The sequence below is a fragment of the Paramormyrops kingsleyae genome, chromosome 18, assembly GCF_048594095.1.
Source record: "Paramormyrops kingsleyae isolate MSU_618 chromosome 18, PKINGS_0.4, whole genome shotgun sequence".
In the NCBI taxonomy this organism is placed as follows: Eukaryota; Metazoa; Chordata; class Actinopteri; order Osteoglossiformes; family Mormyridae; genus Paramormyrops; species Paramormyrops kingsleyae.
Genome location: NC_132814.1, coordinates 5,329,437 through 5,352,455, shown reverse-complemented (window position 1 = coordinate 5,352,455; position 23,019 = coordinate 5,329,437). Strand labels below are relative to the sequence as shown.

Below are 23,019 nucleotides of genomic sequence, written 5' to 3'. Positions count from 1 at the left end.
GACCACACAATCCACATTTTCAAATATAACTTTACTATATCATTTAATTATTTTGAACTTAAAGGAGCCCTATTATGCTTTCCAGTTTTCCCTTTCCATTAGTTTGTGGCCTAATGGTTGCTGGGTTGGTTCCCTGAGCAGCAAGGTACCGCCTCTGGGCGCTAAAAATAGTTGTGCACTCTTGTGTCACATATGGGTTAAAGGCAGAGGACACATTTCATTGTTTTTTGTGTCAACAATAACAATTATTCACTCTGCAATGTCTTATTATTCACTCTGCAAAGGCCTAAATTACACGCCAAAGGGAGTAACTCTCACCACATAAACCATTCTAATCTAATCTTCTCTGAAACTCCTCGTTGGAATTCCAGACATTACTTCCAGGACTTGGTAAGGTCACGAAATGACACAATCCTTATTGGCCACCTACCTAGAAGGATTTGAAGTGGGCAGAATGTGTAGGGGAAGCTGACCTATCAGACCACACTGGGCTCATCGTGGGTGGGGCTTAAAGCTCTAAGAAAACGTTATAGATCAGGGCTCTTCAAATCTGGACCTCGATTCCAAATCTGGGCAGTGTTTTCAGTTCTCCCAGGTAGTTAGTTTTATAATAAATGATTCTGATTGGCCAGAGGCTTCACACCTGGCTCACAGGTAAAGGAAGGCTGGAAAATCAGCAGTGCTCGGACCTTGAGGACCATGATATGAATAGCCCTGTTATAGCCAGAGCGAACAGAGATGACCAGTCATTGAAAAACATGTGTTCTTGGAACATTGAAGCATGTAAATCTATTCTAGTAGTCCCTAAAAATAAAATTATGAATCGTGAAAATTAGCATAATAGGGACATTTTAATGTTCAAATAGCATTTTATTTGACCATTAGGGGGTGCAATCATCAACAACCCCTAGGCCTGGGCCACCACATGTACTTGGGCCATCACCGACCCAAACCTCTCCTCAGGGACACTTCAGCCATTCCATATATTCATTAATTTATACTGCACCACTAGCTCAATTAATTAATTCACTTAATCAGTTCAATAACTAAGTGAGGTATTGATTAGCCATATGAGGTGCACTCATGGTCAAGTCAACAAATACATGGGTGTATTGGATGATTGTTGCAAATACTGGGGTGACTTTAGGAGAGGTTTTGAAATGGCTAAGCTGACACACTTTGACAGACATAATATCATAGTTTGACACCAATATGCATTTAAGCATCACTGCATTATGGGTAAATTTCATCATCACGTTTACCAGCAGAGGTGTGGACATTGGCATCACATAACAGCAAAACTTCCTCAGAACACTGTAGCTAAGGGCAACCAGGGATGCCTGGGCCAAAGCGGATCAAGGCTCCCGGGGGGGGGGAACAAAGGAAAGGAAACTCTGTATCGAGCAGCTCTCGAGGGACACCTAGTTCTCTAGTCATTTTCTGTCGAGCACAGTCACATGAGACAGAAGCCAAATGAAAGCCCAGGCTATCAGACCGATAACCATGCTACACAAAGCGGACACACTGATAAAAATGGCCGACCGTGTTGTGATTTGGGTGGGTTGTCTTCTAAGCTACACAGCTTGATAGTGCAGACAGACAGACTAGGGGATTAGGCTCAGTGGTAGGGAGGGGCTTTGGGCAGAGCTGTTGTGAATGTGTGGTGGATTATTCTGTTCTCTCAGCTCTGCTACACAGATATAGTACAGAATTAGAAAGCTGCACCTGGCCACTGCGGGGTAGGCGCAGCAGAGGCAGCCCGGATATGGTGAGGGAGCGTTATTTACCACTATTTACATGTTTCAGATGCTCTCTACTTATACAGCAGGAGCTAATTTATGCTTGGGAGACACCAAGGCCACATAGTTTATTATGAAGGTTTTATCTATAAACAATATTACGTTTCACTGTAATGGCACTGAAATGAATCAGTTCGATTTTTCCACATATTGACATCTTTTATTTAATTTCCTGCTGATAAATTGCCACAGAGCACTTTCCGAGCATTTGCATTTATACAAAAATCTGATGAATTTATACCAGATACCACATTTCAAGTGGAAAATCTTGCTTTGTAGGAGAAATCAGGGCGTTGTGTTTTCTGGACAAGAAGACTGTAGTAAGTGCTGTACATCCATCTTTTATAAACAATAATCCTAATCACAGGTGGCCCAGGGGGGTATTCCATGAAAGTAGCTAAAGAAAGGCAGACTTTCCCTTAATCCTGCTTTGTGGAATACCCCCCAGGAGCCTATACTAGGTAGTAGTAGTAATAATAATAATAATAATAGATACTTTATTGATCCCCAGGGGGAAATTCTCTTTACACCTCCCCCCAACTTACTCTCTGTAGGTGAGAGCATGCGGTCCGCGAAGGGCAGCAGCGCCCAGGGAGCTGGGGGTTAAGGGCCTTGCAGACAGGCCAAGGTCAAGCTTGAATCAGCAACCTGCTGATCATGGACACAGAGGCTGAGCACACTGAGCCACGTGAAAGAATAGACCACAAAGATGAGGTACACTCTGCCATGTCTGCACAGCCTCACCAAAACCTCCTAAGCAGGCCGGGGCAAAAGGTCTCCTGCAAAATAAAGATTGATTTTTGCAAAGTTCACCTGCTGGAAATATATTTTATTTACTAGAAAGTGTAATTAAGCACGTGTACTGTAAACACCTGCGTGACAGAAAACACGGAACATTACAGGACATTCCTTCTGTTTGGAGTATTGTTCAGGATGCCAGTGTACATTTCTCTTCTGTATAATCAGATAAGACGAGAGAAACGTAAGATAATAAATACAACCGCTTGGTTAAGGCACATGACTGGGCTTGTTATATTTTAACGGATCAGAACTATGTAGATCATATCACTGTAATGCATTCTTAATGTCATTTTCTGTATTTGATGACAGAACGTAAAACTTTTACTGTGCAACACCTTTGAGTTTGATTGGCTATGAATCGTGGTTTTAAAAGTTTAGGAGGGGGCGGGCGTTTCATACATAACCTACCTGCTGGAATCCTTTACTGAGGATTCCAGGAAGATATCACATTTTGTTGCACGACATGCATCAGCAGCTTTGTAACTAAAATCAAAGGTATAGAGGTATAAAGACCTACAGTTCGGTGAAATTTCATTTACACTTTGAAGCTTTTAGGTGGCTCAGAGATCCAGCAGAGTCTGGAGATAGTTTCAAGGGCATATTCAAAGACTGCGATCGGATCCCGGCACAATATGACAGGCCAGGAGGTAACGCGACTTTATCTTTACCTGGTGCGCGCGATTTGCCTTCTAGTTAAGTATCCGAAATATTCATATAGAGTCATATTACATATTGCTCACTGTTATTTAAGCTGTCGTTTATGTGGATAATGTTGCGGTTTGGGATTATAACACAAACAGGGAAACAAGCTGTGGGGCGGGAGATTTGCTGGTAGCACTGACCCGATCATGGAGAAGTTCAACGCCTCCATCAGTTACGACCAGCGCATGTGGGACGCAGATATCCGAGGAAGCAAGGGGTACGTGAAGGCACTGCAGAAAGCCGGGTTGGTCAGCCAAGAGGAGATGGAGAAGATAGTGCAGGGCTTGGACAAGGTGAGCGCTCGGAAGAGTTTCATAGCACATGTCGGTCATAAAATTAACTACAGATTTCCGCTTAAAGGTAGTAAATGCTGCTTATTATAACGAATACATATGTTGACTTAATAAACCGGGACTTTCAGCGCTAAATCATAACCAAAAAATAGCTCAAAAACAAAAAATGAGCAGTAGAGTAAAGCCCTTCTGATAATCACAGCACTGAACAGTGGGCGTCGCCCGAGACGCTCTACCGGGTTTGGTCTCCATGTTGATGTACCTGTTTGTCTACTGGCTGTTTTGCGGTTTTTCTAGGCACAGTCATTTTGTGAAAAAGGTGGGGGGAGGGTCGATTTAACTAGATTGCTTGATTACAACTGTGTCAGAAGCACGTGGTGTAAATTTCTTCGTCAGCAAAACACTGTACCGGCAAACATTAAATGTAATGGCAGGGTTGCAAGCTTTGGTCAATTGAGATTTTCAATTCGAGGCAAGTCTGCACACGTATTTACATGCATGTAGCAGTTACATTACCTTGTAAATAGTCTGTAGGGTTTGCAAACAACCCCAACGCTTTTGATGTAGCTAATTTTAGGTTTATAATGGAATAATATAGATTTGCCGTAAGATTTCTTAAGTGCACGTGAGAGTCTGAAAGCAGGAGTCACGACAGATGTGTGAGAGTCGGCCACCCTATACGCTTTTGTTATCAGTATCAGCCAAATGGGCCAAAGCAGTTACAGATCTACACCTATTTTTGCATATGCAGCGGCACTACCTCCATCTCTCCATCTTTTCATTAAAGTATTTCACCCACGGATCAATAAAGTATATCATCCCAGCCAGTGCCATGTAAATGTACTGAGTGCATTTACACATGTTGATATGCCTAACACAAGCTACATTCTCAAATATAACTTTACAATATAATGGCATGTTATTGAATTTCCATCCATTACAAAATAATGGCATGTTATTGAATTTCCATCCATTACAATATAATGGCCTGTTATTGAATTTCCATCCATTTTCTGAAACTGAATATCCTATTTGGGGTCATGGGGGGTCTGGAGCCTATCAGGAGTGGCTACAGGCACAAGGCTAGGAATAACCCAGGATGGGGCACCAGCCCATTGCAGGACACACTCACACCTACAGGCAATTTGATAACTCCAGTCTACCACAGTATTTGGATTGTGTGGGGGAGGGGGTGGGGGGGGGAACTAGAGTACCCAGAAGAAACCCAACGATGACATGGGGAGAACATGCAAATGCCAAACACATGGAACCCCAGTAGAGATTTGAACTTATGTCCCAGCAGTGGGAGGCAACAGTGTTAACCACTGCACCACCGGGCTGTTCTGTTGTTAAGTTTAGTAGGTTCAAATAGCATTTTCATCTGACCAGTAGGGGGCGCAACCTCTGCACCCCCCAGTAAAATTAGTTATGGGGTGAAACATATCCTAGGCATCATACGCAGATACACACTGGTACACACGATATGGGCAATTAGGGGATTCCAGTTATCCTCACTGCGTGTCTTTGGGCAAGAAAACTGGAGTTCCCGGAGGAGCTCATTTGACTTAGAGAGCATGCAAACTTGAATGAAAAATGGACACAGGATCCCATACTCCCAGTCCTGGAGCTGTGAGATAATGGGGCTTCGCAGTGAGCTACTGGCTATGCTACCTGTTAAGCATAAATCAAACAGGGTCTGCCATGCTGGTTCATCTTTGGGCTCTTATGCAAATAAGGCGCAATGTTTTTGTTCTTATTGTCTTTCTGTTTCGCTGAGCCTGCAGATTTCTGGCGAGTGGGCAGCAGGAACCTTCGCGATCCAGCCCTTTGACGAGGACATTCACACAGCCAATGAGAGACGGCTAAAGGTTAGGGTCACCACTGGGGGACTTATTTATGCTGACGTCCCAATGGAACCATCCACTTAATAACGTCTGAGCAGAACAGCTTCGGTATGCAGTCGATCCTTCCACATCACAGGGGTTAGGCCTCCTCCATCTGGAAAAGCCCTGTAAACATTTTTGGTCCCCCTTGGCAAGAAAATCGAAAAGATACAAGAAGAGCAAGATACAGATAACACTGCGAGATAGAAGCGATTCCTGTGACACTGGGGGCCCTAGGCAGCAAACTCCATGGGGCCCTCCAATGCACCCCCCCAACAGGCTAAAATCTATCACCATTATTTTAGCATGAAGTCTAAATCAAAGATATCAACAAAGTGAATTTAATAAACACAATTCCTTTCTTTTCAATTTACTGTGAAAAACAAAATACACAAATATAGCAGATTTGTTGTTGCAGTGTACTATGTAATCAGCCCAGCTCGAGGGTCCCGGCTAGTGTCATGCCTCGCCTGTCCTGTCCTTACGCCTCTGGCTAGATATCACATGAGAGGCTATCAGGAACATGACTGGGGTTCCCCAAACCAGGACTGAACATGTATTTTATGTATTTGTGAGTCATCTTTTTGTGCATCATCTTATGGCCTTGTCATGCCGTCTGCAGCTTTTGCAAAATTCCCCCAAAAATTCCTGTTTAATGTCTTATGCTGACCCTGTGCTGTACGAAAACTGTGACAGGCAAAGTTGCGATGCAGAAGGGTCGACTGTATTCTTCCACTTTTACTTTTGGGATTCCCTCGCTACAGCCGTTCCTAAGTTAACTGTTTAACGTCCGTTTCTCGTCCTGATTGTTAGGAGCTGATAGGAGACGCGGCTGGGAAGCTCCACACTGGCCGGAGCAGGAATGATCAGGTCTGGTCACCGCTGTGCTGGTCGTCACATAAATACCTCCCATGCAATACCAGTGAAAATGACACTGGGCAGACCCAGTGGTCTGTTCTCTGCCGTGTGGTAATTCCAGCCCCGCATTCTGATTGGCTTGGCAGGTGGTGACTGACATGAGGATATGGCTGCGTGATGCAATCTCAACTCTGAAGGGTGACATAATGCAGCTCATTAGCACCATGGTGGAGCGGGCTGCAGCGTAAGAGACACAACGTGCAGAAATACACTGTAGAAAAGTACTGGGACACCCAGAGTAATTACTGGCCACATAAACCACACCCATTGCTAACATGCAGGCGTAGAACTTATATAACCTGTTAATTCCTCGTTAGTATAGTGGTGAGTATCCCTGCCTATCACGTGGGAGACTGGGGTTCGATTCCCCAATGGGGAGAGCTTAGGGTTGTTTTGGGGTTAGGGAAGCGCACTTGTAAATGAAAGATTGTACTACTGAAGTACCTTTAAGCAAGGTCCCTTCTATGTCACATATGGGTTAAATGCAGAGGACACATTTCATTGTTGTGTGCTGTGGTGTGTCAACACTGATCACCAAAATAATTAAGCATAGAGCCATCAAACAATGGCAGCAGAATGGGTGGTCAGATAGAACAGGTTAGTCAGCCTAGTACTGTCATGGGTCAGCAGTGGACACCTTTCCAGCAAGTCAGTATTCCACCTATCTATCCTGCTAGAGCTGCCCTGGTGAAGTAATTGTGATGTGGAAACATCTGGGAGCAAGTTAAGCTGCAAAGTGGTGGCCGCACCCTGAAGCAATATTCTGATGTCTAATGGACAGAATATGCCTTCCCAGAACTGTATATTGACTTAGTCAGCTTTATATTAATACCCTTTGATTCAGAGTGAGATGTTGGACAAGTTGGTACCACAATACGTTTCTCTGTATAGTGTACATATACAAGTCTACCAGTGAGAAAAATCAGTTGTGAAAGCCTCCATAGCTCTGTGGTGGTATTATTAAAATTTCCCAGTAAAATACTTTCTCTAAAATCTAATTTGACCGGTTCCATTCAATCAACAAATCTCTTGGCCCACAGAGAGATCAACATCCTGTTTCCTGGTTATACCCACATGCAGAGGGCCCAACCAATCAGGTGGAGCCACTGGATTCTCAGGTTGGCTGCTACTTCCTCACTGTTACGGCTCACAGCCTGGCTGACTAGAAACACAGCCTGCCTAGCCTTTCAGACAACATGCTGCAGCCCTGTGTGTTACACCAGCAAGCTTTTTCCACGTTTAATAATCAGACAATAGCACCTGTTTGCATCCAGTGATGTTTCTACTGCACTGTCAGAAAAAAGTACCTGTGATGGTATAATAACTTATCACTGGGGCTGTACCCTCTAGGGTCTGCCAGTTGTACCCTAGCTGTAGGTACTTTAATCTACTTTAAGGTACATAAATGGACTGAGGAACATTTTTGTACCATTGGAGGTACATTGATGTTGTTTGTACATTGAGGAATAAAACTGTACCAGGGCTGTACCCTTTCTTCTGACAGTGTGCTGGTGTTGGTTCTGTGCGCACTATACCTGAGAGACACTGCATTGTTCCAGTTTGTTTTCTATTAGGCAGGATAGCAGTCTTAATCTGAGCGTGTCATAGCATGTTCATGTTTAGTTGATTATTTAGATCCATTTCTCCCCCCACGCAGCCATGCAGTTGCCCTCAGCAGAGACACGGATCACCTGGTGGAGATTCGAAGACGGGTGAACGTCTTACCCTTAGGAAGGTATCTGGTAGACTGGGCTGTTGGTGGAATTGCGATGAAGGACTCAGATTTGTAACAGATTAAACCTGATTGAGTTCGGTAAAATATCTGGCTATTCTGATATAAATTAGTAACATCAATTAAGCAACAAGACAATTAAATTTTTTTTTACAAAAATGCATGGGCAGTCTATTTTCTGTTTCCAGAGCTTTGCTTTCCTCCTACTGTGGAATTGATTAAATAGTGTTTAACAATTAATAATGATTGACTGTGGCTATGAGTGGCAAATGTTTATAAGAAATGTCTGGACAAATTTCTTGTGGCGCTTTGTGGCACCCTGAACATTTATTCTGGCTTCACATTTTGTGTTCCAGTGGTGCCATTGCTGGCAACCCATTTAACATTGACCGGGAGCTCCTTCGTAAAGGTAGGCCTCCATCACACAGCCATGCAGGATTCTCCTGTGCAAGTGGTTCACACCAAAACAAACCGGTTGTTGTAGCTGTCATTGTCACTGCAGTCAGTAGGCACCCTCTACTGGTCGGTCTTTCCTTCTACAGAGCTGTCCTTTGATGACGTCAGTATAAACAGCATGGATGCTATTGGACAGAGAGATTTTGTGGGTAAGTCAGCTAATTTACATATTAATTCACTTAGACTTGTATAGTAAAAATGTACATTTGGAGTAGACCCTGTATTTTTATAATTTTCAGAATCCATTAAGAAATTAAGGATTACAGCCTGGGAAGGGAATTGGAGACCTTTACTGTAAATGTGGTGTACAAATGTTGTTTAAAAGGTAAACATGTAGATCATACAGTTAGGGCTGCATGGTGACTGCACAGCTGCATGTAGGCCACACAGTTAGGACTGCATGGTGACTGCACAGCTGTATGTAGACCACACAGTTAGGACTGCATGGTGACTGCACAGCTGCATGTAGACCATACAGTTAGGGCTGCATGGTGACTGCACAGCTGCATGTAGACCATACAGTTAGGGCTGCATGGTGACTGCACAGCTGCATGTAGACCATACAGTTAGGACTGCATGGTGACTGCACAGCTGTATGTAGACCACACAGTTAGGACTGCATGGTGACTGCACAGCTGCATGTAGACCATACAGTTAGGGCTGCATGGTGACTGCACACCTGCATGTAGACCACACAGTTAGGACTGCATGGTGACTGCACAGCTGTATGTAGGCCACACAGTTAGGACTGCATGGTGACTGCACAGCTGTATGTAGGCCACACAGTTAGGACTGCATGGTGACTGCACAGCTGCATGTAGACCATACAGTTAGGGCTGCATGGTGACTGCACACCTGCATGTAGACCATACAGTTAGGACTGCATGGTGACTGCACAGCTGCATGTAGGCCACACATTTAGGGCTGCATGGTGTCTGCACACCTGCATGTAGACCATACAGTTAGGGCTGCATGGTGACTGCACAGCTGCATGTAGACCATACAGTTAGGGCTGCATGGTGACTGCACAGCTGTATGTAGACCATACAGTTAGGGCTGCATGGTGACTGCACAGCTGCATGTAGACCATACAGTTAGGGCTGCATGGTGATTGCACAGCTGCATGTAGACCATACAGTTAGGGCTGCATGGTGACTGCACAGCTGTATGTAGACCACACAGTTAGGGCTGCATGGTGTTCAGATAAGAAAAATACTGGAAACTTACAGCATGTATATATTGTATCATATATTATATCATAGATTTTCATACAAATGATAATGGAAGATTCTCCTAGTCATATCACATGGTGACTATTTTTAATTCACAAATAAAGATATATACCATTATGTTTACCTTCTGTATTAGCATGAATTTTACAAATAATAAGTTGCAACATATAAAATACATCCGTTTGTATTTGTGTGTATTTATGTATATAATTCCATAATATAAAGTATGTATGCCCTTCTCTACAGCTGAATTTCTGTTCTGGGCCTCTCTGTGTCTGACACACTTGAGCAAGATGTCCGAGGATCTCATTTTGTACACCACAAAGGAATTTTCCTTCGTCAGCCTCTCTGATGCCTACAGGTGAGGGTACTGACAGCATGTGGAGGAGAATGGTGAATGCTGACCTCCTGCTGAAAAGCATGGTAATGTTACACTGAAGGAGAGTATGATGACTGATACCACCGTGATGGAGAGTGTGGTGACTGATACCACAATGATTGCGAGTGTGGTGACTGATATCACCGTAATGGCGAGTGTGGTGACTGATACCACAATGATTGAGAGTGTGGTGACTGATACCACAATGATTGAGAGTGTGGTGACTGATACCACCATGATTGAGAGTGTGGTGACTGATACCACAATGATTGAGAGTGTGGTGACTGATACCACAATGATTGAGAGTGTGGTGACTGATATCACCGTAATGGAGAGTGTGGTGACTGATACCACAATGATTGAGAGTGTGGTGACTGATACCACAATGATTGAGAGTGTGGTGAGTGATATCACCGTAATGGAGAGTGTGGTGACTGATACCACAATGATTGAGAGTGTGGTGACTGATACCACAATGATTGAGAGTGTGGTGACTGATACCACCGTGACTGAGAGTGTGGTGACTGATACCACTGTGATGGAGAGTGTGGTGACTGATATCACCATGATGTTGACAATAAAAACCTTTTGTCAAAGAGTACAATAGCTCTCGTATCCATGGTTTCAGTTATCTGTAGTTTACTGCTGTCTGAAAAAAATTGTAAAATGTCTAACAGTATGTTCCTTTGTCCTTTGATTGGTATATTTAGCATGATTTTTATTACTCCATCTTCCCTTGATACATGACATAATTCCATTGCTGTACTGTCCGAATCCTGAATATGTCGAAATCCCTTTCATTTGAGAGTATAGTACTGTATAATAATATAAAATGTATTTTATTATTACTGTATGTCAGTAATGTACATGTAATTTATCAATTACCTCACATAAATACATGAAAATCACATATATATGGAGTCTGCGGATGGTTCAGTATTATCCATGGTTTCAGCTATCTGCAGTAGGTCTTGGATGACCTGCAGATACAGAGAGATTGCTGTATAGTAGTGATGGACAAACCAATGTTTCATGAGCCATTTTCTGACCCTACTAGATGGTGCTCTTGGTTTGCTTTGAGCATGCTTCATGCCCTCTCTTGAACAGAGAGCACCATCTAGTGGGGTCAAAAATACAGCAAATGGTTCATGAAGCATCAGTTTGTCCATCACTACTGTATAGTAATTTTACCTTGATGGTAGTAACAGTGAGATGTTTTGGACACTGTCTTCACAGTGACAGTAATGACTGTGTTTTGGGCTGAGCAGCACCGGCAGCAGCCTAATGCCCCAGAAGAAGAACGCAGACAGCCTGGAACTGATACGCAGCAAATCGGGACGAGTGTTTGGTCGGGTGAGCCACTCATAGTTAAAGTAAGCCGATTAAGACATATCTTGTCATTCTGAGCTCTTTTGCAGTGTCTTCTTCCCATCTTTGCCCTAGTGTGCTGGATTTCTGATGACCCTGAAAGGACTCCCCAGCACGTACAACAAAGACCTGCAGGTAAGGCCCATGTCCAAGCTGACTCTGACTTGACACATCCAAGTTCCACCCTGAATGACAAAGCAGTCATTCTCTTCCTCTAATTGACTCCAGGAGGATAAAGAAGCGATGTTTGACTGCTATGACACGCTGCATGACGTCTTCCAGGTGGCCATGGGGGTCATTTCCACACTGACAGTGAGTGACCGCATCCATGCCAAAAACACTTCAGCATGTGTTCTTGATTGTTTCGTCTCTTACAACGAAAAGCTGATGCCAGAGGTGACAAAAAGAAATGTGTGTCAAACAACAGCAGTGAAGGTGTCTTACTGTCCCTCGCAGATTAATCCCACAGTAATGGAGGCAGCTTTGAGTCCTGATATGCTGGCTACTGATCTGGCCTATTACCTTGTCAGAAAAGGGGTGAGTGCAGCCTATCTTTGGCTTGTCCCCTGTGCCTGTACTGTCTCATTTGTTTTTCTGTCTGTTGTCATATACTGTAGGTGCCATTCAGAGATGCCCATGGCTGCTCTGGGAAAGCAATTTCCCTGGCTGAGTCCAAGAATATTCCCGTTAACCAGCTGACTCTGGAAGACCTCCGTACAGTCAGGTGAGAGGGACGAGTGCTCACCATTCATTGATGGAAGATTCACTCCAAGGAATCAGTCTTCTAGATGCATTAACTACTCTCGCCTGTGAGTGTGTATTTTTGCATGCCTGCTTCCTCCCTATCCCGGTAGCCAATCTTTTCTGTATGTGCAGCCCTCTGTTTGACAGCGACGTATCTGTGGTGTGGGACTACACCAGCAGCGTGGAACAGTACAGCGCCCCCGGAGGCACTGCCCGGAGCAGCGTTTCTGCCCAGATTCAGCATCTTCGCGACTGGATGAAAGCAAGCGGGAACTAAGCTATCCACTCCCATGCCCTCTCAAAACCATTTCATTGTGTGCCCCGAGGGGGGATGACAAACAAGCATATCCTCCTGAGACCCAAGGGAAAAAGTGTCCTTCAATTATAGGTTATTTGTCTTTGGAGGAAATAACACATCTTACAATTGAGATTTTTTTCAAATGTATTTTTATTTTTAATTTCACAGCATGTCTTCTTTAGTGTACAACAGGAATAAATGTTTCCTTACATCAGTGAAAAGATAGATGCAAAAACAACAACTACAATGGACATAAATGAATGGGTGGGGTCTCAGGAGGATATATAATATAAAAAACTATTCATGACTTAAGTCAATAGATACATATTTGTTCTGGGGAGCTAAAAAAAAAAAAAAAAAGCCCCCCCCCCAAAAAAATAGGCCTAATGACACCTCTGGGGTGCCTCATTTCTCAATTAGTTATACATTCACTGTATTTACTTTTCTGAAAAGTGTACAACAACAAAAGCAAAATAGCTTCTATTATTATTATTTTTTTTAAATCACTTATGTTCTGCTGTTTAAATAAATGACCACTAGGTGGCGGCAAATATACTTTTTTCGTGACCTGTTAAGCAGGCAAATCAGGACCAGACACAAAATCAACATACAAAAAACTATGAAATGTACATCACATTATTAAAGACCAGTCTGCCTTGAGCCCAAGTAGATGGGAGGCATTTTCATAATGGGGAACTTTATAATGTATAACATTTGTGACCTAAAGAAATCCTCAGTCCTGAAAACTAAAAAAGGAAGGAGAACAAGTATAACAGGTCAAACGTGACAGAAATGTCTGTGCAGTGCGCTGGTGGGTGCAGGCGTGTTAGCGTAAACAAACAATGGGGGTTTGTGATGAGTCACAGCATCGCTGTCCTCAGCAGTACAGCTATTATCCCCTAAATAATGTGAGCGCAGGCCCTCAACACGATTTACCTGCACAAACATCTCCCACGTCCCCTTCCATCCCACCAGAGTAATATTCTCTGAGTTAGTTCAGTCATCCATTCATCAAAATGCATGAAATTTGTGTATTTTTGTGTTCGTAAAATTTACTTGGGATATAGTTTGCCAGCCTTACCAGAGGGTCATATCAGAAAGGCCCATGAATACTTAGAAAAGCATTTAGCTTATTCTCACAATAATGCAGGTTGCCAGATTTTAAAGAGGTTTGAAGGAATATTTCAATATATCAAAGAATAAAAACAGACTTCCTGTCTCATCTTCAAAAAAACTAGAACTTTTTACTCAAAAAAGAAAACCCTCATGATAATACAAAGTAGTATATAATAAGCTTGGGTGCATTGAAATACTGAATGGGACGGCATTTCCCCTATAATGCTGAACTGTACATAAATCTGTTAAGTCCACAACTATATCAGCACCATAATTAACAAACTTTGCAGTATTAATAATCTGAACGTTTTTAAAATGAAACTAAATTAAGTCACAGTATGATTATAAACCAGTGGGTTGTATTGCAATAATTGTCAGTGTTCCAAGATTACAGAAGAAACCATTTTTAGGGATTATCAAATTTATTGAAATGAAACAGGTTACAATGCAGTAAACATCTGAATGCTTTACGTACTCTAAAATCCATTAGAGTAAAAGAGGAGGATTCATGAAAAAATGAAATTGTGTGTCAGGAATGAAAACTGCATAGTATTGCCATCATAAAGACGAACAGGCACATTAAAATGAGTTATTTTTCCCTGAATTAAATATTACTGTTGCAGCTTTTACCTAAGCCAAGTCTGGACATGGGAGCCAAAGCTATTTTTACTGCATCAAAAATGCAATAAAATCAAATAATATGGGAGCTGGTTGTGTTCAATACTGTTTACAAAAGAGTAGCCCATGTTCTGATAAGGCAGGGGTGGGTAATCTTATCCAGAAAGGACCATTGTGTTTGCGGGTTTTCGCTGCAACTCCCCAGTTAGACTATCAATTAGAGGACTGATTGGCTGAAAAGTCCTCGCACCTGGGTTCGAACAGCTGACCTTTTGGTTATCCCAAAAACCTGCGCCCTTTGTGAATACGATTGCTCACCCCTGTGATAAGGGTTTTGTAAGAAACTACTCCCTGTGCCACAGCATAAGGGTGGCCAGCCCTAGTGTGATCTCAGGCCTGAATGAGCAGGTTCTCGTGGATTTCTGGACCTCCTCCTTGTTCCCACAATACACAACTCAGGGTTTTGGCACATCCAATTCAGTAGTGATTCCTCGATCCCTCATGGAATCCAGGGTGACCAGATAATCAATGTCAGGGAGGACCCTTCGAGCTAGGACAGGGTTTGTAAACTACCATTTCAGCTAAAAGCACCCAGATTTATTTATTTATATCCTTTATTTAACCAGGAGAAGCCCATTGAGATTAAAAATCTCTTTTGCAAGGGAGACCTGGCCAAGATAGGCAGCTAAGTTAGATTTCTCTTAAGCAATGAATTCTTGCTGCATGCTGATTGGTCAGTCTCCTATAATCATGCATGTCACTAATGTTAGAAACAGCTGGATGAGTTGGATAATGTGTGAAACAGCTGGATGAGTCTTTCAGTCAAGGAAACAAACCAGTCACTGGACCACTGAACAACTGAGCTATTTAGCACTGAAGCCTTTCAGTTTTAAAGTAGTTTGTAAAACCTGAAGCAGCTCAAAGTGTCCTGCCTGACATGGATTATCTGGTCACCCTAATGGAAACAAACAGACTTTCTGATATAAGAACAACAGATATGGGTCAGAGAAGCAAATCTCACTCCTTCCTTAAATTTCAGGCAGAGGCCTGAAAGCACAAGAATGTTAAAGACATAAGCAAAATCGAGCTAAAACATTCAAGGCCTTTTTTCCTTTGTGCAATACAGCACAATTAAAAAATTAATAAAACATTTTCAAACAGTTTCAAGCGTGCCACAGTGTTCTGGTAACACTGGTGGAAGATATAGCAGTTACATCAGCATCTGGTCCTGGTTGCAAATAATCAGCAGATGGCAGCTGCCTCACCACAAAACCCTCTGAAAGGAACACAAACCCACAAATCAGTGACAAACAAAATGCAACCAATAAGCAAACGCCAATAAAGCAAAAACCAATCAGCACACAGCATCAACAAGCATACAGCAGCCAATCAGCACAAAAGCCTACAGCTACTGATCAGCTTTCATAACTGGACATGGATTAAAAGATTAATTTGCCTCCAGCCTCATTCAAAATAAGCCAGCTACACAGTTTTAAGATCAAAGAACATTTGGATTGAAGCAAGCAGGGTGTGGTAAGCATTTAACCTGGAAATCTGATCTCAGTTCAGAACACAGCACTTTCATCATCCTTAAACAAAGACCGTTCTGTGAAACCTTTGCCCACTAAAATTACATGCAGCTGGTCATCTGATGACAAAGCTTCTGTGACTTGGGAAGCTTAAGAAGTAGATCAATTTTTTTTATTATTATAACTGAGACAAACACAGTCACATGTTTTCTTTAAATCAGGCTATAAACCTCTGGAGTCCCCACTGAGCCCCCAAACTAAATGGATTAAGAAAGTAGTGCACCTCATAACTGCTTACCTGAAGCACGACAGCGGCGATTATAGCCAGCAGGGCCATCTTGGCCAGCCACCCTAAATGGCTGACGTTAACCTGCTTGAGGATGAAGAAGCGAGCCCAGCCCAGCTTTTCCGCCGTATGGGGTGGGTAGCGCATCTTGTTCAGGCTCTCCATGGCCAGCGACTTCACCAGGCAGCTCTTTAAATGGCTCAGTCGGTCAAAGGTGTGCTTGCCATGGTAGGTGCCAATCCCACTGTTGCCTGTAGGGGGAGACAAAGTTCAGCATTTAGAACACTGAGTGACTATAAATTCATCTAACCTGCAACACATGGCCTCCCTGACTTACCCACTCCTCCAAAGGGCAGTGCGCTGACAGAGTACTGCACTAGACAGTCGTTGGCCAGGACGCCCCCACTGGACGTCTCGGCAATCAGCCGCTGGATCAGCTGTGAGAGTGAGACAGAGCTGCTATTAAAAAATTATACGATATAAAACACGGGAAAGCCAAATATCCAGCAAGTAATCAAACTAACTTGCGAGGTATAGACCGGGTTTCAACTATTCCCATCCTGGAGGGACAGTCTGCAACACACTTGTACTACTAAACCTGGAAATGTGAGCTGATTAAGGTGTGTTTGAGCAGGGAAATCTGCAAACTGTGTTGCAAACTGGCCCTTCAGGACTGGAACTGGAGAACTTTACAGCATATGGGTGGTGCTTCACAACAAACAGGCAGGCCCTCGTTGTATGTGGGCGCTACCATATCATGCCTGGGGACACTACCTTGTTGTCTGAAGAAAAGACATAGAGAGTCAGTGGCTTCTCCCTCTCCTTGATGAAGTGGATGGCTTCATCGACACCACTGACTGGCACTATGGGTAGCAAAGGCCCAAAGATTTCTTCCTGCATCACCTTGGCCTCAGCCTTCACATCCCTCAACACCGTAGGAGCTAGACAGAATGGATGCAGATGTAAAAGCTGGAACTGAATCGGTATAAGCACAACCAGGGCTATTAAACGGCTAAGAGGACGAGTACATGGAACAAGGAAATGTTAAGCACAATACATGCATGCAGCTGCCCTTAACTACAGATAGAGAATCACTAGATAGGACCCACCATGTAACTGCAGAAGGTTCATTCACTGTTAATACAAAATATTATAAAATCTATGGTATGTTGTATGTATCACCTAACAAATGGTCAATGTCTTTTTTAGAAATGGACGCTAGTGATGGACGAAATAAGGCTTCACGAACCAATTGTCCTTTTAACCCCATTAGATAGTGCTCTTGGTTTGCTTTGTGCCCTTTTTTGAATGTAGAGCACCATCTAGTGGGGTCAAAAAAATACAGCAAATGGTTCATGAAGCTTCATTTTGTCCATCACTAATGGACCAAGTTACATACCAATGTAGCACTGGGACTCTTCATTCTCCCCGCCCAGGGCCACCTTGCTGTCCTCCATCATTGCCATCACCCTCTTGAAGTGCCGTGCGTTAATGACGCGGCCATAATCGGCACAAGTCTTCGGGTCATCTGTGTAGAACTCCTGAAAAGGTACAAAAGCAGCAGACTCATATCTGCTGAAACATAGGAGACCTCGACAGAATACAGAAGTTTATTTTTGGTTTTCATTTTCTCTGACCTTCACTGCCTTCCTGATTTCCTCTATCACTCTGTCCTGGATGGAGGGGTTACACAGAATGTAGTCTGGGGCGATGCATGTCTGACCGCAGTTGGTAAATTTACCCCAAGTAATGCGGCTGTGGATCCAGGAACAAGAGACAGTCAGTGTAACATGGCTAGAACAATTTATGTCCTTATCTATGCGCATTAGTTTCTCTTTGGCCTTAAACTTGCAACCTTCTGGCATACCGGCAAGCAATGGCAAGGTCGCAGCATTTGTCGATGTAGCAGGGGCTTTTACCCCCTAACTCCAGGGTGACGGGGGTGAGGTGGCGGGAAGCAGCCTCCATCACAACTTTACCCACTGTGCTGTTCCCTGTATAGAAGATGTGGTCGAAGCGCTGCTTCAGCAGCTCCTGGGTCTCCTGAACCCCACCTGTCACCACGGGGTACAGCTCCTGGAGCAATGAGAAGACATTGTCATTCATGGTGGACAACTGACACGGACACAAACGCAGGCAGGTCTCATTGATACAGAGACACAGATAAACACACATTCCAATGTGGGTACCTTGTCAAGGTAGAGGGGGAGGAGCTCCTCCATCACCTTGGCAGTATGAGCGCTGACCTCCGACGGCTTCACTACCGCAGCATTACCTTTAGAGGGCCAACACACCCCCGGTTAACATCTTTATCAAACCAATGCCATGTGCTCGAACAGACTTGCATTTCATTCAGCGTGCCTCAAATCACATCATACTCTTTGCACACAAGCACTACAGTATTAATAACATTTTGAAATTACTGCCATTACGAGTGCATTAACGGCTGATCAACAAAATTAACACTGTCATATAACTGAGGAGACATTATATACTTGTAAGTAGTGATGGTCAAATGAAGCTTTATATTTCTTGTATATTTTGACCGGATTATTTGGGGCATGCTTTAACAGAGAGCACCATCTAGTGGGGTTAGACAATACAGCAAATGGTTCATGAAGCTTCATTTGGCCATCTTTACTTGTAAGTCACTTTGGACAAAAGTCCAAAAGTAAGTAAGTCAGTAAGTCTTTCTCTTATTTTTTTTTCTTTCCTTCCTTGCTCCGTCTTCCTTTTCCCCTGTTTTTGAAGTATTCTGTATAAATGATGCAGGAATGTACCACAACAACGCCCTGGGAGAAGTCGGTTGTGAAAGTAGCTATATAAAAACAAATTGGATTGAATTGACCACAGGGTTTGGGTTGGCCATTTATCCAGCCTCCCTGAAGTGGTTATTGGAGGCCTTGTTCAAGAACTCAACAATGATATGATTACTCTGCCAGACATGGGATTTGAACTAACAACTTTCTAGACACAGGTAGATTCCTAATTTGCAGAACCACGCACTGTCCCTAAAGCAGAGCAGCATCCCTGGGTGGAACCTCATGCTTTTACTGCAGAAGCAATTCTGGCCCTTTCTTCCGTACACACAAGGACATCTCAAAATACATTTCACATGGACCAGTCCTCTTGCTGGCACAGAAGGTGTCATTTACAGATCAGTCTCAGGAGCACTTTATCACAAGCATTTTTGGACCTTGGACCATGTAGTATAGCTGTTAAGAAATGTATTTTGTCACCAAAAGCTGACACGTTCACGTCCCAGGCAATTCTTCAGAACAATAGCTTTAGTAATATCAAAGAATAATATACAAAAAGTGCAAAACTGCACTTTTAAAGTTACTGAAACATCACCTACTATGTAATGGAGAATCGTCGGAAGTACAGAACAGCCACACTCAAAACCAGACCACCACGTATATCAGTAGGCAGCCCAATTCAACAGAATGCTGGGTCATGTTTACACTGGCTGGAACTTCAGGCAGTTGTGTAACAGTCACACACCTTTCGCAAAGAGTCCGCCACACAGTGTGAACCATTCATGAGCCACCGTGATGCATCACTACGGCGGTGTGAGGCCAGCAGAAGAGTAAACGTGAACCTCAGGCTCCCTACAGAAGCCCTTTCACAGGAAATAATTATGTAATGTTATGCCAGATAACTCACTCCCTTAGTATAACCTGCAAATTTTGAGCAATCTGATAAGCAGCGCCATTGCCTCCACTAATGTGGAGGTAGACAGGGGCACATGCAGAAGGTTCAAATGCCCTTTATTACACCTGAAGCAGTTCAGTTAAAGGTGATGATACACAGAGCAACGTTTTGAACAATGTTCCCAGGGATTTGCCAATCAGGTGAGACAAAGGGCAACTCATCTGTATCTGGGTGATCGCAAAAAGTTGCCCACTGCCAAAAGTTTTTAAAATAAAAATTTGTTGCCCAATATCAATGAAATACTTCCTGAGGAATATTTCTCAACAACATTGCCCAACAATATTGCTCAAAAGGTTGCCCTAAGTGTCACCCTAACTGTCCTAACTATCCTGAAGCTAAAGTGCAGAGAAAATGCCCTTGTGATCGAATCATTGCAGCTCTGTGCAAAGTCCATGTTAAAGGTCTTTGGATCAGAGTTTTCATGGGGAACTGAGCTGAAAGGCTGGCCAGCAGAGACAGGCAGCTCCAGGGAGCCAGGACGTACCTGCGGCAATGGCTCCAATGAGGGGCTGGATGGTCACTGCCCAGGGATAGTTCCAAGCCCCGATGATCAGTACCACTCCCAGTGGCTCGGGCCGGATGTACACCTTGTCTGAAATGGTGAGTAGGGTTTTCTCCACCGGCTGTGGCGCCGTCCACTCTGCCAGCCGGTCTACGGCCAGTGAGATCTCACCCTCCAGACCCATCGTTTCGTATAGAGGTGTTCCATGCTCACTCTGCATGAAAGCGGAGCACAGGCATACGTACGAAAGCATCACTCAAGACATTTCTCATGTGCGGTTTGCTGATGGTGCAATGAACACACTGCAAAAACAGCTGGGCTAACGAAAAAGATTCATACTCATAACAATCCAGGACAAATAAATAAATAAATCACAGGATGAGGAACAGCTGCTTGATTTTCATAAGGAGATTTAAGAGACTTGAAATTAATGGTGCAAAAATCTTATATCAGAAATAAGTGTTGAAGCAAAAAAGTAAATACTGCACCACCCCCATATGCACACCGGTAGCCTTCAGGCCCAATTCAGGGAGCAGGGACAAATCTAAAGAAATTGGCCACTGCTGTCGCCTACCTTGTGGAGGTCTTTCTTGAGGGCCAGAGCGATGTCCTTTTGTCGCTCCACCAGGAAACGCTGTAGAGATTTCAGCTGGTGGATTCTGTGCTCTAGAGGTATGGACCTCCCAGTAAGGAAAGCCCTGCGGGCTGTATCCACCGCCTGCCTCTCCCGGGACATGCTGCATTGGGGGAACATCACCAAGCTATCAGCACCATGTCTAAATTTGAAATTAGGTTCCTCCTGGTGTAGGGGACACTGGCCGGACCCTGAAGCAGATTGTGGGTGTATCACTTTAAGACTCTCAATGGTTGCGTAATTAATGCCACGTTTTTCCCAATCAGCTCCTGCTCAGCATTTATGTGAAGTGACGCACTTTTCGTGGAGCTCTTCCTATTCCCAATCCATTCATCCAGTAGGTCCTCAAAGCTGCGATTAAAATTTCACTAAACGATATTAAAATAAAAGCCCGCTGCTCTTAAACTGTCTTAAATTTTGTTGTCAGCGCTGAATGTCCAAATGGGAGACGGGCATTACTTACTTTGACATCGCTTGTTTGTGATTATTTATATGTATTTTGACAAGTGGTCAGTTGCGTTTTAAGCCCAATTAGTTGAAATAAAAGTGAAAAAATAACTTCAAAAACATCGAGTTTCGCATTGCATAATACACGAAGTAATTCGATCGACGTGATATCATGTGATGCGTATGTTAGAATACGTCTAATAAGGCATTTTAAAAAGTCATACATTGAACTAGGCTAGGATATGAAGTTGTGTGTTATATGCTTGGACGATGCTAGTGTGCGCCACTGATCGCTTTATTATCTATAAAGTAGAAATAAAGTCTATCCAGCCGCACGCGACCTTCAGCCTCATTCCATCACAGTTATCATGATGGGTTCTCTTAATAATTACCAAGGGTTAACACTATTGCGAATTCTGACGGGTCATTTTGATCAAAATGCATTTTTTTACCACCGGTAAGGATATTTAATATCGGAGCCCACGTTGTTTTTATTTATTTTTTTTCCTCAGTCGAAACATTTTGCAACGCAAACAGATGAGTGTTGCCACGGACACGTTTGTCCGTGTACGGAGAGGCTGGCGATCCCAGATCTTTACCTTTAAACGTTTTATCTGAAGACAGTGTCGGCAGGAGCGACCTCAGAAACCGGCTGCAAACGTCCACTTGTAGGCGAATCAACAAAGACCAAACGAACCGCTCCTGGTCGGGCTAGCTGGAGTTCCAGGCTGTGCTGCCTGCGGATCCGTTACATAGGTCCGCTACCAGCCGGCTAGACAGACCACGCCCCCAGCGACCATTTTGGTCCCAGGCCGCATCACGATTGGTCAGAACAACTGTCACTCAAACTGTTTTCCGGAATGTTTCGCCTCCAGGCCCAAATAATGACGCAGGAGCCGTCATATTCTTAGAATGATTAGCTAAGTTTGCCGTTGTTAGTATAATAAAATAATTGCACAATACTGTATACTTAAGTATTTACCCGCAGTCGTGATCATTTGTTTAAAATGGATATGACAATTCCGTGCAGTGACCTAGAAAATACACAATATTGTGGAAGATGTAGCTTACAATGTAATAATTTTAGAATAAATTTTTTATGTAAATTTAGTTTTGCCCATTTTTTCTATCGGTTTTGACTGTCGTATTATTTGTATTGTCACAGCTGGCAAAATTATGCCTATTTCACTTAACACACTGTGCTTTGTTGACCTTGGATGAACGTCTTCGTACGAAACACAGCAGGAATGTCTCGGATGGAGGTGCAAAAATGAGAAAAGTAGTCAAGTGTAGCCCTCACATTTGATATGAATAAGCCTTATTTTTAATTAAAACTTAAACGGGGAACCATTTTGCTCAGTGGGGAAAAAAATCTGATGTGATGTGATATCCACGTCTACAGAAATCCACTTGTGTATTTCACTGGAGAGAAAATTTACTGCTTGAAACGTTCACACCTCTGCCTGACCTTCCTCAGCTTCCTAACATTCTCATGCCAAAAGCAGGACAAGAGAGGCGAAGGAGGCCTCCCAGAATTTGGGGGTATAATTTTGCAAAACGGCATATTT

The 23,019-nt window shown here is 43.4% G+C and overlaps 2 protein-coding genes and 1 long non-coding RNA gene across 5 annotated transcripts; 1 reads left to right on the top strand and 2 right to left on the bottom strand.

Moving 5' to 3' along the window:
• Positions 1 to 1,842: 1,842 nt before the first annotated feature.
• LOC140579566 (uncharacterized) lies at positions 1,843 to 2,991 on the bottom strand. The gene is made up of 2 exons (XR_011983537.1): positions 2,672 to 2,991; positions 1,843 to 2,578 (listed from the first exon to the last, which is right to left on the bottom strand). It is a non-coding gene; the product is annotated as an uncharacterized lncRNA (long non-coding RNA).
• asl (argininosuccinate lyase) lies at positions 2,354 to 14,427 on the top strand. Of its 3 annotated transcripts, none has more exons than XM_023829351.2 (16): positions 2,354 to 2,513; positions 3,401 to 3,595; positions 5,380 to 5,463; positions 6,292 to 6,348; positions 6,483 to 6,580; positions 7,437 to 7,514; positions 8,054 to 8,131; positions 8,485 to 8,537; positions 8,671 to 8,733; positions 10,063 to 10,177; positions 11,464 to 11,548; positions 11,639 to 11,698; positions 11,792 to 11,875; positions 12,020 to 12,100; positions 12,181 to 12,287; positions 12,440 to 14,427. In XM_023829351.2, the coding sequence occupies exons 1-16, from the start codon at positions 2,457 to 2,459 to the stop codon at positions 12,582 to 12,584; spliced, it is 1,440 nt and encodes a 479-aa protein (XP_023685119.2). In that variant the 5' UTR covers positions 2,354 to 2,456; the 3' UTR covers positions 12,585 to 14,427. The 3 variants fall into 3 exon arrangements, with proteins under 3 accessions (XP_023685119.2, XP_023685120.2, XP_023685121.2); XM_023829352.2 differs by lacking the exon at positions 2,354 to 2,513 and adding an exon at positions 3,016 to 3,271; XM_023829353.2 differs by lacking the exon at positions 2,354 to 2,513 and adding an exon at positions 3,017 to 3,247.
• On the bottom strand, positions 14,125 to 22,227 carry LOC111852947 (aldehyde dehydrogenase family 3 member A2-like). Its single transcript, XM_023829345.2, has 11 exons — positions 22,051 to 22,227; positions 20,945 to 21,107; positions 20,353 to 20,584; positions 18,344 to 18,429; positions 18,022 to 18,230; positions 17,792 to 17,909; positions 17,554 to 17,695; positions 16,929 to 17,095; positions 16,492 to 16,591; positions 16,167 to 16,405; positions 14,125 to 15,615 (listed from the first exon to the last, which is right to left on the bottom strand). The coding sequence occupies exons 2-11, from the start codon at positions 21,104 to 21,106 to the stop codon at positions 15,601 to 15,603; spliced, it is 1,470 nt and encodes a 489-aa protein (XP_023685113.1). The 5' UTR covers position 21,107; positions 22,051 to 22,227; the 3' UTR covers positions 14,125 to 15,600.
• Between the last annotated feature and the right edge of the window lie 792 nt (positions 22,228 to 23,019).